Genomic DNA, 18,698 nt, shown 5'->3' with positions numbered 1-18,698 from the left:
ATGCTTCTGTGTTTCTGATCTCATATTTTAAAGCAGCGAGTCATAATTTTGAACATTGAATTGAACTGGAAAATGTTATAGTGGTGTTTGTTTTTTACCTCTCTCTCTCTCTCTCTTTCCAGTTAGTGTCTAATTTGAAATTTCAGTTAATGGTTTGGGCTGAGCAGGCTGTTTTTGTTTCAGGTTGCTCATACACAGGTAGAGCAGGCAAACAATATGAGGCTGAGGATCACTGCAGGCCTGGTTCCTGGACCAAGCCCTACTACAACTGCAGTCTCAAAAGCTGAGACAGAAAATGTGGTAGAACCTAACTCACTACCAGTTCAACCACCAAATGCCACCCCTCCGCCTTCTCTTCCCCAACCTTTGACTTCCTTTGCACCATCCAGACCTACAGAAGAAGATCATAAGAAAGCTGCTGCAGCTGTTGCTGCCAAACTTGCTGCCTCTACATCCTCTGCACAGATGCTTTCGTCTGTGCTGTCATCCCTGGCTGCAGAAGAAGCTGCCTCCATGAATGGTGGTTCAAAATCTGGTGGTTTCGCAGCAAATTTACCCATCTTCTCCCCAGAAAAACGGCCCAAACTTGAAAAACCAATGACAGTTTCCGATATGGGTAATACAACGTACTTTGGACATGTTCAACAGCAACCATTGACCAATGCCCCTGTCACACCTACTCAGACCACAACTACAAGTGTGCAACCCATTTCCCAGGCTAATCAGATAATGCCACCATTTCCACCACCTCCACCGCCTCTACCACCCCCACCCCCACCAGCACATCAGTATGTACAATCCACTGGTGTGATGGTTGGAGTGATGCCATATGGGTATAATGCTAGTAGCCTACCTCCTCCACCTCCACTACCCACACACGTGGTAATGGGACTAGCAAGGCCTGGCACTCAGACACAGCAGCAGCAACAACAGCAACAGCAGCAGCAGCAGCTGCAGGCAGCCAGTGGAGGATATTTTCAACCACCAGGTATTGGGTTTTATGGGCAAAGCCATCAACCAACAACACCACCATTACCTCGGCAATAATTTCCCATTGGCATCATCCCTGAACACAATTTGTCTTGTTGTTTGTATATTAGTAGGTCTTCTGTAACTTAATTTTCTCTCCCTGGATTGGAAAAGCAATTGTTAAGTCAAAAGCAGACAGAGACCTGGATTTGAAGTCTCTGAGCATGAGATGAGATATTGGGCTAACAGGGGTTGTCCGAAAATACTTTTACTGCCAAAATTAGAATGCTGGTTATTTACCTTAGCCAAATCAATGTCTTGTACTTTAGTTCCGCCATCTTTATTATAATGGATCTCTTGCAGAGAACGCTATTTAACCATCCTTCTACGCATACGTGGAACTATTCTTGGATGAAAGGAAGTAGCAGTGTAGCACGATGGATAGGCGGGACAATTAGATTGGTCATTGGCGTGGGAAAACAGCTCTGAACTATCTTTGCTGGTTTTGAAGGGATAGTTAATCCATTTTTCAGATGATACTTTGTTTTAATGCAGCCAAACTGTATCTGTCCTTGTAATTTCTTCCAAGGGAATCTTGGAATGCTGTTTTTGCCATTTTCACAGACCTGGTTGTTTGGAAATGTTGGTTTATTTTCCACCAACCTAGTGCATGGAAATGGGATGCCGTGTTATGCCTCAAAGAGGACTGGAAGTGCCAGATCAATAAGGTCATTCTGCTAGAAGTTATGTTATATAGGCTGGACCGGATGGTCGAACCTGTTGGACCATCACCCCATCGTTGTTAACCGACATTTTCTTTGATCAAAGACTGCACCAGTGAGGAGCTTGGTGCAACGCGAGTAAAAGACTCAAACAATACCCTAAGAAATCATTGTCTGAAGTAAAAAATGATTCAAATCCAAGTACTTTAATTTGTTATAAAACACGACATGACATGGTTCAAGTTCTAAGGACTTACAATTTATGGTTAATTATGAGATGAGTGGAACCAACATAATTTCAATAATTCCAGAGATTTTGGGCATCCATTTATCCAAGCATTTTGAATAAATAAATAGACATCTAATAAGTAAATGTGTTATTAATATTGACCAATAGTCAAGTTTTCTGCATGAAATCATAATCATTTCATCCACAATATATCTGATTGGATCCTATTAATTAAATACCTTTCTCTAGAAGTCTGAAACAAACAAAAGCAATAATTTCACTTCCCACTTATAAATAATTAATGAAAACTATGATGGGCTTGAAGAGGAGGGGTCGAGACGTCCAGCCATGGTTAACTGATCAAAGTCTGAAACCAGCTACTAGCACAGGTCTTGGCCCAACCCGTGCACACCTTACCAGCTGATCCAAACATGAACTAGAGCTGGGCATTGGCTTTGGTTAAGCATAAAATACAAAAAAAAAAAAAAAAAAAATATAGTGTTGCTCACTTGTTTGCATCAAGTGCTAGTAGCATAATGAAGGGATAGTAGCAGAATGAAGTAGCTTGTAGTAGCTGCAGCAATGACCCCACGTTCCATTAGACTTTTGGTGGTTTAGGTTTTGGATCCACAAGCTCTACAACTGCCAATGCAATTCGGCAAAGCTTCGCAAAGTCTTGATTCCTGGTTGTTACATATTGTTGTCACATCAGTGGGCTGGCCCCTTGGCAAACTACAGAGGCTTGTTTGGCCATATACATATACTCCCTCAACCGCCAATAGGTCTTGGACTTCAACTCTTCAATGGATCCTTGGAAGTAATAGATGCTAGCACTGTACTGACAACAGCAGGTACTCAGACACTGCTTGGTCCCATTGTTGGAAAATTTGTTGGCCATGACAATCCCTTGGTCGATGAAGATCTCGAGAATACCTTCCAGACTTGATTTCAAGTTGTCGTGAGGATCAGATTCGAGCAGTGACACGCAGAGACTGTAGTTGTCGGTCTTCTTGCAGGTGGAATGAATCAAGTTCTCGTCGCCAGTTACTGCAGACAGTTGAGTGAATTCACATATTACAAAGGCGACCAGACTCGAGGAAAGCAAAAGGAAGGTGAGCCTGAGACATGGATTTTTAAGCTAGAAGGAAAGGTGGGTGGATGGGTTTGGTTGTGTGTGGATTGTGGAGAAGTGTTGACGTTAAGAGTCTATATATAGATGTAGAGACCAACCCAGCAGGACTGATGTAGAGAAGATTCTCTTTCTATTTTGAGTGAAGAAATGAAATGGACAAAGGAAGGGAACGACTATGACTTCTAATGCAATTCAAATCTAAAGAAGAAAAGAAATCTTGTCAAGCTATTAGAGGTATGCTATGGCTCGTCAAGGAACACAGTGATGATGTATTCCTAAATTAAACAAATGTTGTTTAGTAAGACTCTTAAGTATTAAGGGGAGTTCTTTCTTTTGTATCCTAAGATTGAAATCTAGTAATACACATATCCTGCCTGTTCATAACACACCCATTGAGGCCATCTTTTTGTCTCATTTAGGGGAAGAAGCCCTATTAGACTTCAAGTCCTCATTGTTTCACATGCCTTCTTCCATCTAAGTTAGCCACCAATGGCCACCATTCTGACCTCTTCTATCTTCTTCCGCCCCCTATATTCTAATATCATTAGCAGTCGGTATTAGTAGATCCTCTTTTTCCTCCCCTCTCCTTTCTTCTTTCTTCCCTTCTTCTTCCAAATCTCTGCCTAGCCAAACAAAGCCTAGAATCTGCCCTAAATACTAGCCTAGAATCTCTGCCCGATTTTGATCTTCACGTTGAACCGAAAAGACCCTAAATACTAGCAAACATGCATGTTCTTAGCACGAGACAATTTTAGATGACGTGTTCAAAATTTTCTACAATTCTTATATTTCTGTGTATAAAAACAATTCTTATTCATTACACTCATACAAATTTTTGTTTTTATGTTTTATCTTTTTATTTTTATTATTTATTTATGATATCAAGGGTTGACACATTCAACCCAAAAGGTTAAACTTTGGGCCCGGACCCTATCACCAAATAGGAAAACTTCATTTTTGAGTTGGTTTTAAGTTTTGCATTCCATTTCCATTATTAATAAAAATGATTATTGTTTAATATACTTACTTTTCTTTAGTGTGCTTAATATAATATATTAGAGATGTCTACAATGTTTTGTATATTTTGTGTTTTGTCATTTTAAAATTTATTATTTAATTATGACCTTGAGGCTTAACACATTTAACCTAAAAGGTTGAACTGTTTCCTGCCACCAAACCAGAAATGATTTCATTTTTTGTGTTGGTTTTAAATTTTGTATTTAATTTCCATTATTCAATGAAAGACTATTTCTTGTTTCTCACACTATTAACTTTAATAAGATTAATATATATATATATATATATATATATATATATATATATATATATAAGATATATATATATATACTCAATTTTTTTTTTAATTTTTAATATTGCATTTCTCTATTTTATGATTTTATATTTAATGTGATGCCATTGATTTATCCATTTGACCTAAATGGTTGAATTGCATACCCGCCACTTGGAAGGAATAATGGTTCCACTTTTGGTTTGGTTTAAGAAACATTGGTTTTATATTGTTAAATTAGAGGTGTAAAGTGGGTCGTGCCAGGCTGTGGGCGGCCTGCGCAAACTATCGACCGTGTCGTGCTGAACCGCGGGCTGTCACAGGCCGTGCCACCCTCCCAGGTGAAAAATTTGGGGGTCGGCCCGGCATGGCCCACAGCCCAAGCCTGTGTGGGCCCGTGCCATTCTGTGTCGTGTTGTAGGCTGGGCTGGCTCGTGGGCCGATCCTTGGGCTAGGTCGGGCCATGCGTCAGGCCAAAGCTATTTATTTAAAAAATTGATAAAAGACTTAAAATTTTAATTTTATATGAATTTTGTGTATAAAACTACTTATATATACTATAATTAAATAGATTAGTATAATAAAATAAAAAAATATATTTATTTTATTAATATATTATATATTATATATTATTATATAATTATAATTTATATAATATTATATAAATATATATAAAATATATACAAATAATATATGTGTCGTGCCGTGCTGGCCCATGGACCTAAAACCCCAAGCCCAACATGGCCTGCATGAATGTGCCGGACCTAGCACAGCCTGCGGATCGTTGTGTCGGGCTGTGTCAAGCCGGTCCAAGTTCGTTTCGGGCCGCGGGCGGCACGACTCGATTTACACCTCTATGCTAAATGTATTGGGTACAACTCTAAATAGTTGAATTTATTGGTGAGAAAAAAAATCTTAAATATAGGATTCAATGAGTAACAATGGGAGTTAATACCTTAAAATATAAGGATTTGACGATGATACTCGAAAGACATGAGACCAGAAAAACTTATAGTCAAACAATATATATGTTATGTTTCATGTGCTTAAAAGTAATTCTTATTTATCACACTTATTTTTGTTTAATATGGTGAATATGTAATATTAGTGATGTATTCAAGTATTTTTTACAAAATTTTTTTATTTTTTGTGTTTATCACTTTTTATTTTTATTATTTAATCTTGACATCAATGATTAACACATTAAAGGTTAATACATTTGCCCTGAAAAATTGAACCGTTGAACCACCACCAAACAAAAATCAATTTTGAGCTAATTTTAAATTTTGTATTTTATTTCTGTCATCAATGATATCACACTTATTTTTCTTTAATATGATTAATACAAAACATTAGAATAGCCTATATTAAATATAGGGTACTATTCATGAGGCTGGGTTGGGTGGATACAATTTCTTGTGATCTTGGATTGAATTGGGTCAATTTCTTGGATTCAAATATGGCATATCATTTAAATTATACTTGATATTTGAATTTGAGCCAATCAGATCTGGATCATTGTCGTTTATAGGCCTGCAGTTAGTTCAGATTTAATCTGATCTAATTACAAATCCAATTCATTTAGGCAATGTTTGGTTTAAAGGAAAAAGTAGTAAAAGGAAAGGAAAGATAAGGAAACCTTTACAAACCTTGTATAAGTTTTGATACCTTTCCTTACCTTTTCCTTCAAATCAAACATACCCTTAACCTTAAGTTGGATTCAATCATCCATCTAACCATAATCCGCCCGATTGTACACATATACATACATAAAAGACAAATTTTTGGTATTAAAATTCTTTAGAATTAAGTGGCGGTTTTTTTTTTCAATTTGTGGTATATATTTGTTATTTCATATATAACTTTGTAAATTTATGTTAATTTTATAGAGATTTATAAATATTCCAATTAAAATAGATTTGAATTCGAATTAGATTTCCTAATACGTAAAACAGATATGTGATCTGTTTGCCTGTAAGGCTCAATTTGGAAAGAATACAAATACAAATATTAACAGTACAAAGGCATACAATTGATTTTGTACTCTATATATTTGTATTTATATACGAATATAAATACGAATACGAATACAAATGCATACGAATACAAATATTAACAGTACAAATGCATACGAATACGAATACAGCAACTCTTTTAGGCCTGAACAAGTGTGGCTGATGGAGTTGGACCTAATCCCGGATTACGCCTAGTCCTGGTGGACAGGCCACTGGGCGAGAAGGGCGAGAAGGGCAGGGCAACTGGGCTTAATATTCAAGTTCAGCATCCACTGGTCACTATTCACAAAGTGGGGGTGCAACTTCGGCGGGTTCAAAACCCAAGGTCAGATTGACCCATCTTGTAATTTTGTATGGGTTGGGCTTGAATTTTTGGTCCTGTCCTAGGCCTAAGATTTTGGTTGTTTTATATTTTCAGTTGGGCCTGGGCCTAGTTCTTACCTGAACATGGCCTTATATATAAGCATGTGATAAATTTGCTAAAGGGAAATTGAATGAGGTGAAAAGTAGTATTTCAAATTACATTTTTTATCCTTAAAATTAGAGAGAGAGACTAACTGGAAAAACATGCATGTTTTAGTTAAGATTATGATTCAATGAAAGATAATGGGAGTTAATATTTTTAAATATAAGACTTGATGAGAGAGAATTGAATGAGATTACAAGTAGTAGTTTAAATCACATTTTCTACTCCTAGCAATCATAGAGAAACTGAATTGAAAATAGGGGTATATTAGTGAAATATAAGGTTTTAAAAGAATAAAGGTGTAGTTGAGGCATAATGGCCCAAAAAGGTTGGCATAAGCCTCTAAATTTAAGGAAAAATTAATTAAAGTTTATAAATGATAAAAATAACATGCAATGTACCAAGTTATAATGATGGAAGGTACAAATATCAAAAAAAAAAAAAAAAGAAATTTGTATGCAATAAGTTTTAACTTTTAAGCATTAGACATTAATCATCTAACAATTATAAGCATTTTACATTTTATGTTTCAAAATGTAATTTTATGAAAATGTTCATATGGACATTAGATTTATGGCCATGCAACAGTTAGACAAAAGAGAAATTAATAGAAGTTGATTTACCCTATTGGTTTTAAATTTTTTCTCTTTCTTTGACCCACAATTATTGAAGTGATTTTTCTATATATTTTGAACTATAAAAAAACACATTTTTGCATAAAATCACTAAATAATGTTGATCTTTGAGAATTGCACTTTTTTATGCCTCGTTACACTTCACACCTTGAGGCTTGATGCTTATACCTTATTTTGACAAAGGCTTAAGCCTCGAACCAAAGTTGTAAGGCTTAAGACTTGAGACAAAATTTGTGCACCTCACCTCAAAGTATACATCTCAAGATTTGAGCCTTTAAAAACAATAATCAAATATACATGCAAACATGTATTATATATGTCAAAATTTAGAGTAAGATTATTGACCAACCCGAGCCTAATCTGAATTTATCAAATTAGTCAGCTGGGTTGAGACAATTGGGCTTGACCTCAGGCTCGGGCCTTAGGTTGGGACTTGGGACTGTTGATTATAAACCCAGCCCAGCCCGCCCGACTTGCACCCTAAAATAAAGCTTTTGAATAAACCATAAAAAGGGCCTCAACTGGAAAAACATTAGCCGTTGGGGGCCAGCAGCCTATGCTGTTGAGAGGATTTCTGTAAATGCCACGTTATCACCAAAATGAGTAAATTAGTAATTATATCTTAATTTATTTTGACTAAAAATCAAAAGATGGGCGTGAATAGGTGAACTGTCCAGAACGTGCCCAACCCAGAAAACTGTCTCAACCAGCCAAAGTTAACCCGCCTCAAACTTGTCTCGGGAGTGAGTTGTTAAGTAAAAAAAAAAAAAAAAAACTCCGAAGAGTGAAGAAGAGTGAAAGAGTTTTAGGGAAACATAACTGTTTGGACTTTAGACGTAAAGTTTAGTTCTATCAGTCTTTCTAATGGGATAGGAGACTATTCCATCTAATCTAAATCTAATCGAATCCAAATAGCAACTGCTCTTAAGCCTTTTTAATAGGTTGTGAGTTTCCTCATTTTTTTGTGATATTTTTGTTAATTTTTTTTATTTATTTTTGAGAGAAAATAGCTCTAACAAAACCGGTGAAGGTGCAATCTTCCCACACCATATAACAACTCAGTTGGATTCATTGAAAAAAATAACTCGCTTCGTACATTGCAGAGCATAGAACGTCCCTGGATTCATAGAGTAAGAAAGCCTTTACTTTGCATTTCCTTTTGATCTTTTTTTTTGTACCCAGATCATAGAACGTCTCAGTCTCTTTGATCGTGGTTTTTTTTTTGTTCTGTTGATTGAGACAGAGTGCAGCAGACTAGACTGCCTTCTGTCTGCAGAGCCCCTTTTCTACATCACTTTGCACGTATTATTCTCAATAATAATCCGATTTTATAATCTGCATTTTTGTTTTCTTCTAATGATTTTCCAACCGGCAATAAATAACTTTCATTCTTTGTTAAAATGTTCGGGTCGCACAGAACCCGTTTTGCATATGCGGGTGAAGAAGCCGATTCGAAAACGATTCAGATACGTACTTCTGAAGCGCAGTGTGGTGATCAAGAATCAATCCGGATTCGCATAAATGTTCCGACGTACTGAAAACCTTGGTACTTCTTATGAGTCAACTCGGATGGTTCGACTCTCCGGGTTAACTCAGACTAGAACATTCCTGGTTCAGATTTGCATATTAATATTAATTATGATGATGCCGGTTTAGAGATAAATTCTAATTATATTTTGATGAAATATTGTGGGAAACCTTGGACTTGAGGCTCAGTTTGGGGAAGTGTTTTGCACTGTACATATTTGAATTTGCACTCTTCCCAAATATAACGCAACACTGTAATATTAGTATATATACAGAACCAAATAAAAATATTGATGTGAAGAAATCTTTTTTTCTTTTTTTTTTCAATAAAAAAAAATATTGAATTTGATCTATACCAAGCATTTATGTATATGCAGCCTCTGGAAAGGGAAATGAGAATTAAGACAGCAACAGTTCTTCTACTGCTTTTGTCATGCTTGCTTTCTTGTACATCTGAATCATCACTCAAGAAGACTGGTTCAGGTATATATCCTTCTTGTTCTGGAGTCTTTAATTAATGTTATCTGAACACTACGTACTGACTGTAGTTTGTTCAAATTAATGAAGTGCTACTAGAGAAGCTAGGAGGCCGTCTTCATGGTGGTGGAAATAGTCATGGGAGCAGCACCGGTGGCGGCGGCCGTGGCAGTGGTGGTGGTCGTGGTGGGTTCGTGGGATTTCTTCCTGTAGTTGGCTTTAGAAATCTCCACCACAACAACAAAACAAACAATGTGAGTACGAGTGGCTGCACTTCTATTGCCGGTGCAATTGCTGCTGCAAGTGCCTTCACATTTTCCACAATAGCCTTGATTTCTTAGTGAGGGCCATGTGGATTCATAGATTAAATCTATCTGTAAGTTGGTTATCCAAAATGAAACAACCCCCCATGTTGATAGAAGTAGCCATTTTTATTATTTTTTAGGGTAAATTATAAAGACCCTCTGTACTATATATTGGGGTCTGTGACAAAGTCCCCTCTGTACTTTGTTTTGCGACAAAGACCCCCTGTCCTATGGCCATGAGACAAATACCCCTCTTGACCGTTAAGTTAAATGACGGAATGTGTTAAATTACCAAATTACCCCATTTAACTTATTTTATTTTCTTTTTTTTTTGCCATTTTTCTCTTAAAACCTATTTAACCTATTATTTTCCCTTTTCTCTTCTTTTCCTCTCCCTCACTGACTCACTGTCTTCTCTCATTCTTTCTCTCTTCCAACTCTCCGAAATGAAAGGATGGAGAAAACCAATTTAAATTTTCTGCCCTGCACAATCACTTGCTAGACCCAGAAAGTCTCTCGTCAGACCTAGAAAGTCACCTGTTAGACCCAACTCTCATTCTTCTCTTCTCTTCTGATTTTCTTGTTGTAAGAGATCTGATTTTGGTCCTAACTTTGAAACAATGTAGGTTTTAAATTCTCTGCCCTGCCGCATAATTACCAAGCAAAAGAAAATGGGGGAAGTAGGAAAAGGTGGAGGAGGAGAGTGGCGAGAGCATAAGAGTACATGACGAAGATGAAATTACTCATCCCTCTCAACATGGACGCTTTGCTTAGTGTGATTAAGCCTACCCTTGAACATTCTAGGGGGGGGTTTTGTAATTTACCCCAAAAAAAAAGTAAAACCAAACTGGGCATTATATAGACTTACAAACAGAAAATATTGAGCATACTAAAACAATGGAAGATCGATTGAAGATCGTTTGCTTTAGAAGCACTCACCGCTTTTAATCAATACGTCTCCAAAACTAATTAAAATTTGTAGAAAAGAAAAGATCGACAACAATAACTGGAAAATGCAAAACCACAACACAACCAGAATTAAGTCCACGAAGCAAAATCAATAATACAAAACAAAAAAAGAGGGATTTTGTACCCTGTAGGGAAATTGTCGACATAGCTGATAAGCATCTTGAGCTTGCTCCCTCCCTTAGAAGCAAGGCCAGCATGCATCTCAATGGTCATGGCATCAGCCACTTGTCTGAGCTTCCCAATCGGCATTGCACACTTCTCTTCAAATTCCTTCACTATGGCCACCGCTCGGGCCCAACGACTTGAGCATCGCATCCGATGACGCACGATAAGCGTTGCCGCTACGCATATAGTCACAACACAAATCACCGCGACTCCAACTGCCACCTTCCCCTTCCCCATTAGATAAAAAGAAAATCTCAATATTATCATTTTCAATTCCACCAAGAGAAAGAAAAACGCATCTCCATCAACGATAGACCTGAGATCACTGTCTTTGGGGTTCCTTTTTCTTAGTGTGTGAAAACTTCTAAGAGCCAGTATTGTTTCCTCCACTCCAACCATCGTTGCTGGCGGCTAGCTCCGTTTGAGAAGGCTTCAGTCTTAGCCATTGGTTGAAGGAAGAGTTGAGTATCGATTCAATCGTGGCATGAGCTTCTTCAACTGATCTGTCACTCTTCGAATGGCCGGCTATTTACTCACTCTCTCTCTCTCTCTCTCTCTTTATATAAAAATCGAAGAAAACCTTGTCAAATGCCTTTATTCCTTCACAGTCCACACTCTTTGGCTGGCCATAAGATCCCTTCCAATGGCTGCGGCCTTTCAATTTCCTACTTCTCTTCTCATCTCCCTCATCCTCATTACCACCCCATTTCAGTGCCTCTTGTCCGCATCGCCTTCGAACCCCAATTTCGAATCGAAGGCCGACAGTAGTGGCTCTGGCGCAACCAAGTACTGGCGCGTAGTGAAGAACGACGCCGAAGATTCAACTTTGCAGATGGCGCTAGATTGTGCTTGCAAAGCGGGAGGCACCGGTTGCAGGGCTCTACAGCAAGGCGGTCCCTGTTACAATCCCTAGGATATCCAGTCTATGGCCTCCTACGCCCTCAAGAATGGCTTGTCCAACACTACCTGCAATTTCGGCAATAGTGCCACCATCGTCAGACTCGCAGAGCAGTATCTCTGCAGACGATGCATCTTTAACGTTCCAACAGGAAACCATCCTCTACATCCATTGCTTCTAAGGCGAAGCAGAGAGAGCTTCTAGAGATAATTATGAATCTACCTAGGAAAGGAGCTCGAGGTCACTCTCGAGATCATCTTCATCTACAGGATGACGAACATATTAAATGCGATGATTGTCGAGCTGCTTTGGAGAGGAAGATAGCGTTGTAGCTGAAGCAAGCGATGTTGTACAATTAATAAGGGTAGTATGGGGATTAAAAAATATTGTAACAAGCGATGTCTCATGGTCATAGTACAGGGGGTCTTTGTTGCAAAACAAAGTACGAGGGGTCTTTGTCACAGACCGGGGGGTCTTTGTAATTTACCCTATTTTTTATTGAGATTGCGTTTGGAAATGATGCAAATATGTAGAGTGTAAAACGGTTCATATAAATTGCAAAATTGGGTTAGTTTTGCACTGACAAATTTACCTTCTTACCAAACAGGCTTTTAGCTGTAATGGATGCAAACATGAATTCCAATAAAGATTATGCTTTTTTTTTTTATCAAAAGCCCACTTGAATGCAAATTTACTTATTTTTTATTGATGCACTTTTATATCTTATTATCAATGTAAATATGCATTGATCTATCATTTGTCAATGCATAAATGTAATGTTGTCAAACACAGGCAAAAGTGAACCAGAGTGCAAATTTACCCTGAACCGGGATTTACACTCCATTTGCATCGTTTCCGAACACACAGTCTGATTGATTCGGTTTCTTCATCATTGAGTTCTATAGTGGGTGGGTTAGGGCTTTATATATGAAACCTCTAATAGATTGTATTCTTGAGGAATTAGCCTCTGTTCTTCCATTGAGCAGCTAGGATGCTTGGAGCATGGGCTTTCGGCTTTCAAATCAGACCAAGGGCCTTTTGGGAGAGCTTCAGCTTTGATTATGCTATTTTCACTGATCTGCCTTGAAGAAGCTCTAAAACTAGCTTCATCGGAAAGTCGATTTCCTGGTTGAATTAATCAAAGTATATTTGAGGATTTTCATAGCTTGTAGGCTTTTTGTGCAGGCCCACCTTGTAAAACTACAAGCCATTGCGTGAAAGGCTGAAAGCCCTCCCAAATGGGCACCAAAACGTTAAGGTTGGATGGCTTCAGTGAAACCTGAACAAAGATGGGCAAGAAGGTTCAGCTTGAGATCCTCCAATTTTATACAGCCAAGTGGATCAGGATTTAGGTCGACTGGGAATCTAGGATACAGGTAGTTAACTAATTTCACCTAAGGCTATGTTTGGTTGCAATGCAAATAAATTTCCACTGATGCAAAACTATTGTAGTGCAGCAAATGATTTGAGAAATTTATACTAGTATAAAATCTGACCTATTTTTGTTTCAAATTTTAGCTTATTTTGTTTGATTAAAGCACAAATGAAATAAATTAAGACATGAAACAGAATAAAATAAAATCCAAAACAATATTAAACAAGAATATGCATTTTCTACATTTGCACTCCCATGGATTTGTTAGTGCAAATAAAATTGCACATCATCCAAACACAGCCTAAGGCTCAGTTTGGAAGGAGTACAAATGCAAAAATATACAGTACAAATACATATAAAATAATACAAAATGAAATGTTTTGCATCTACATTTAGAAATACCGTATCCAATGTTTTGCACTGAACATGTTTGTATTAATTTGCACTCTTCCAAAGGCTAAGTTTGGGAAGAGTGCAAATACAAATATTTCTAATCCTTGTATTTGTGTGGTCCATGTTTGTATTTGCTCTCTTTCCAAAAGACCCCCTGGACTTTTGGATTCAAGCACATTACCATTCTGTTAAGTATTTCTAAAACACAAACTACCCTTATTTTATGAGACCATTTGTCTTTAATTTGAACTTAATTTTTTGAAAGCATCTTTTTAACTTAATTAGTTTTTCTAAAATCCTAACTGTCACATGTTTCTCTTTACTTTCCTTCAATAAAATTCATCTTGAGAACACCTGGAGAATGATTGGTTTCATCGATGTCTTGAGAATGTCACATTGGTTTCATCAATTTCAGCCCTTAAAATCTCAAATTGACAGTTTAACAATTTTTCTTTCTTTGTCAACCCCATTAGTGAGTCGGAGGTGAAGTGCTGGAATTTGAAGTTCAAGGGAAGGGTGGGTGGGGGGGTCTTTTTCACAAAACAAAGTTTGGGGGATTAAGTGTTACCACCCTCTAAGTACAGAATGTATCTGTAATTTAATTACCTTAAAGAATTAATTCATTTCTTGAGTTCCTAAAATGAATCTATATATCCTATATTATATAGATTTATGAAATTAAATGTGATGAAAACTAATGATTTCATTATAGCTTCTGAAACAACCCAGAACTAAATGGAGATCAACTTGTGTAAAGGCTTCGAAATATATCCTGCATATGATGATAGATTGGCGTTTTTCTTTTTTTAATTTCTGAATATCATGCTTTGCTTAGCCATTTCCAGTTCCAGTCATGGTTGAAAAAAATACTAGTTAGGGATGGTTGTAGTAGAAAATAAACCCAAACCAATTTTAGGCTACAAATGGAGCAGGCTCAGTGAAGTTTGGATCGGCCACTGGATCCATCCATGTTTACAATTGCAAACCACATTTTCTATGACACTGTCAAAGCCTTTGATTTACAGATGTGGCCCCACCTTGAATTAAATTAAATGAACTGACATCTTGGTGAGGCCACAACATAAATTCAAAGGACTTGATGTAGCAAAAGTGAACTCATTGTTTTGTGAATCGAGTAGGAAACATTTGAACAGAGGTCGGATACCTGTTTCTAAGACCCAGAATTGATGGGCCTTGTCTCACTCTACAAGCCGAGAGCAATAAGAGACAGGTAATCCAGGTGTTCAGAGCAGTCTCACTCTAACTGCAGAAACGTACACCTTAACAACTTATAGAGATAAGTGGTAATAATAGGATTCGAATCTGCATATCTGCTAGGACTGGTGGTGCAGGTGTTTGGTAGTACTGTTAGATTATCAATACAAATTTACGAGTTAAGGAGATTTTTCACTTAGATATATTTAATAAACATTTTGAGTTGATCCATATAAATTATTATTTTTATCTAAAACGTCAAATTTGATGTTTATCAACTTAAACCAGAGATCAGATCAGCACATTTCTGTAAAGTGGTGCTGCTGAAATGGCGGAAGATCATATAGAAAGGATTACTTTCTCTTCACGACCAATGGAATCAATGTATTAAAGCGAAGTTGAAAGATAGATGAAAAACAAAGTAATAACCAATGAAGCGAAGCTAAGAGGAACTGATCATCTGCCTTTGCAACCCCACCACACACACGATGATGGACCCATGCATGAGAGCTAGTTACTGGACTCTTCAGTGTTGACATAAAGATATGTATCGAATCCATGACTGTTTACAGTACTGGTCCATATTCAGTGTATTCAACCGTTTAAAAGATTGCCTGAGAAGGTGCTCCATGGTGGATGATAAAAGCATATTGCAGGTAAAGAATGGCAAGGGATAAGAGTGTAAGACTTTGATTTATTAATTATGAAGTGACGGCACGTCTCCTTTATGTTTTCAATTCGGAGGCATTTGGCAACATGGTTTTGCTTTCTAAACAAACAAACAAACTTATACATCAATCAGCAAAATCATTCACATTTAACTAGGGTGATCCTCTTAATGTATGTTAAAACCAGTGAACAGTCAGGATCCTAGCATGTGAGATTATCCAAATATCCAATATCCAATGGACATAATCACGGGCTTTAATCATACATTTAATTTGCAAAATAATTTACTTCGTATCAATTAAATAAAAATGTTTTGATCCGACGACACAGTGATAGATCGATAAAACCATATGCTATTAGAGTATTTAATCTAACTGCAAGTAATAAGAAAGAAGAGGCATAATGATGAAAACCCTAAAGTTAGTTTAGACAAAATCTCCGACGGTTGCTTTATTGAATTCTTAGTCAATATTTCAGGCTGTTCTATATCATCCTTTGAGCAGAAAAGTTAAAAGTCAAAGGTTGATGGAGCGGTAAGCAAGCTGAACACAACCTACTATAATTAAAAGCGAAAATGTAAAGGAAAGGTTGATGAAGTGATGATTCAGCAAGAAAGTCTTATGTGTCGACAGGTGCCAATTAGCTTGCTAAAAGTCTTTGGTTGGTTGTAGCTAAGACCAGGGTTTGAATTGTTTATGTTTGAGTAAACCATAAAATCTCGATGAATTCATATTATTTTACATGGTTTTAGGATCATCTTCGATATGGATGGTCGGACCGTTTGGCTTAAAAACTATTCAGGCAATCAGTTCCGTTTCACCTTGAATTGTTCATGCGATCAGTTTGATCTGGTAGTTGAACCGTTGATCTATTCTATTCAGTTGAAAAGTTATGATGAATTTAAGAGAAATGTTAAAAAATTATGGTGAGTATTAGACAATTTCCCTTTTCTTAAAAAAATAGGCCTATTATGTTTTAGAACCATATCAATTTTATTTTCCTTTTTTCTTAAAAACGATAATTTTATTTTGGAACCACGCAATGCAAAAGAAACTGGTCTATTTGTGGTTCATTTTTGAAACCATGATACGTGAGCACGATTCATATGCACATGTACTTTCACTATCTACATTTGATAATATAGTAACACAGACATAATGATGCAAGTCATATTGGTTTGAGACACACCATATAGCTGCCATGTTGCATACTTACAACCAGGAATAACATGAAAATTGCATACGAACCCTTGTTGACTCTGATGTCAGACCACTGGGCCCGAGAACCATCTTTATTTTTTATTTTTTATATTAAGATGAACCATCCATTTAAACTGGGTGGTCAAACCGTCAATCCGGAAACTGGTGAGACCAGAACGGTTTCTATTGCAGGTTGGTTTTTAAAACCTTGTTATATACAGAATGATGGTTGTGTTCTACAACCACATCAAACACGAGCACAACCAAAGATGGTTTTGTATCATCAGGCCAAATGTTTGCCATTCCATGTATTTTTTGTTGTTCAAACTTCGCCAAGATTGTACCCTTACAAATTGGTGTGTTGGGAGGGTGTTTGTCAAAAACTGTTTTTCAGAATTTTTGCCATCAGAAACAAAGATGCAAATCGAGCTGGTGAGGTAGAAAGAGCCCAGTGGCTAGATTACGAGGAATTTATTCCCATTAGTATGACAAGAAATGTTCAAGATGGCAGCCCATGGTATTCATTTCAAATCCGGACCGGATTCAGTGTCCTGATTTGAACTCATTCAAGCCATCAACATACCTTCGGTATAGCACGTGGATTTGGATTTCGTTTTCAAAGATAAATAGGTCATGTTTGGTTTGAAGGAAAAGGTAGGAAAAGAAAGGAAAAAATAGATAAACCAATATAAAGTTTGTAAAGGTTTTTTTCATTTTCTTACTTCCTTTTCTATATTTCTCTTAAACCAAACATAGCATTAGCGAATTTGGATTCTCTCTACTATAGGTAGACGTGCTAAACAAATATCAACAAATTAAAGACGACGTGGAGTAATTTACTGAGGAAGATGGGAGGGAAAGAAATGGCCTTATTACTGATGCTCTTCTTCAACCTTCTACGTCTGCCAGCAGAAGGATCCCTAGTTTCAGGTAACTGATGATATTCTTTTCTCTTTTGCTTGTTGAAAGCTCACACTTCAAACCTTGACATGATGCATCAATACTGGGTAATTAAAGTTGCCATTAGAGATTCTCCTGTGAATTATTTCACCAATTACTTGGACTTAGAGTAGAGCCGATCTCTGTAGACACAGAGAGCGAAGAAAACCAATCAATTCCTTTACTCTTTCTTGCTTTTTTTTTCCTGCCGACACCCGCCAATGGGTGGTGCAACAACTTTTGATTCTACCAGTCACTCTCTAGCCTTTTTTTCTTGCATGTTGTAGCTCTTCTGCAGGAACACGTCAAGGGGGATGAAGTAAATGAAAGAATGCCAACCGGAAAAGAAGACGGACGCTACAGTTTTTTGTTGGTCAATCGGCTAGCTTCTGCCGGTGCTCGTGCTAGTGGCAGCCGCGGTCGTAGTTCCGGTGGAGGTAGCAGTGCGAGAGGATCATATGCTGCAACGGCAAATGGTGGTAGCAGCTCCACAGCAGCTGGAACCACGGCGGCAATAATTCCATTATACGCAGCGGCGGGGGTTACAGCTGCCAGCAATCGGAATGGCAACCGTCAAATCTCAGCTGCTACTAACTATAAAAACTACTGCGGACTTGCAGCTTTCGGGGCTGCAATCTCGGCCTCTCTTGTTTTACATTTACATGGTGTCAGGATGTGAAAATCTGATCGAGTCAGCAAAGCAGCAGGAGATATGAATGCAAAAAATGTAAAATGACCAATTAATAACGGTGATGTACGCACACTTTTTCTTAAGAGTTTTGCTTCATACCCTATCGAACAAAATGCAATAGTTGAAGATAATTATGAGAGTACAGTGTTTAATATATACAGGAGTTATATCAAAGATAAGTTACAAGAAGAATTCTAGATAAGATACATGACAAAGAGATAATTCTCAGAATATTATCTAGAGTTAATCTTGTACATGTCAGTTTCAATGGCAGTAGCTAGCTCTATTAGGCTCCTCAAACTGAACGGGGTAACGTGAAGCTTGGAATGGAGATGCTTAAATCAAGATGAAGAAACAGACTTAGATGATACTTGATAAATCTAAAATCTAAAACCTAGAAAGTTAAAAACATATTAAAAG

The 18,698-nt window shown here is 37.3% G+C and overlaps 2 protein-coding genes across 5 annotated transcripts in view; both read left to right on the top strand.

Moving 5' to 3' along the window:
- Positions 1-1,721, top strand: part of LOC148871257 (uncharacterized) — a 61,864-nt gene extending 60,143 nt beyond the window's left edge. For 3 of the 4 annotated variants that reach the window (XM_088970327.1, XM_088970328.1, XM_088970330.1), the window contains one exon: positions 184-1,279. In XM_088970327.1, the coding sequence (XP_088826453.1) occupies positions 184-1,047 (864 nt within the window). In that variant the 3' untranslated portion in view covers positions 1,048-1,279. Of the gene's footprint in view, positions 1-183; positions 1,280-1,332 lie in introns of those variants that run through there. The other variant, XM_088970329.1, reaches the window with a different exon arrangement.
- Positions 1,722-17,435: 15,714 nt separating this feature from the next.
- Positions 17,436-18,361, top strand: LOC148871256 (uncharacterized). The gene is made up of 2 exons (XM_088967244.1): positions 17,436-17,578; positions 17,875-18,361. The coding sequence occupies exons 1-2, from the start codon at positions 17,497-17,499 to the stop codon at positions 18,264-18,266; spliced, it is 474 nt and encodes a 157-aa protein (XP_088823370.1). The 5' UTR covers positions 17,436-17,496; the 3' UTR covers positions 18,267-18,361.
- The last annotated feature ends 337 nt before the right edge of the window (positions 18,362-18,698 follow it).

This window comes from Nelumbo lutea, chromosome 2, assembly GCF_056320005.1.
Source record: "Nelumbo lutea isolate HS-2025 chromosome 2, American lotus-T2T, whole genome shotgun sequence".
NCBI lineage: Eukaryota > Viridiplantae > Streptophyta > Magnoliopsida > Proteales > Nelumbonaceae > Nelumbo > Nelumbo lutea.
This window is presented reverse-complemented; position numbering and strand designations above follow the sequence as displayed.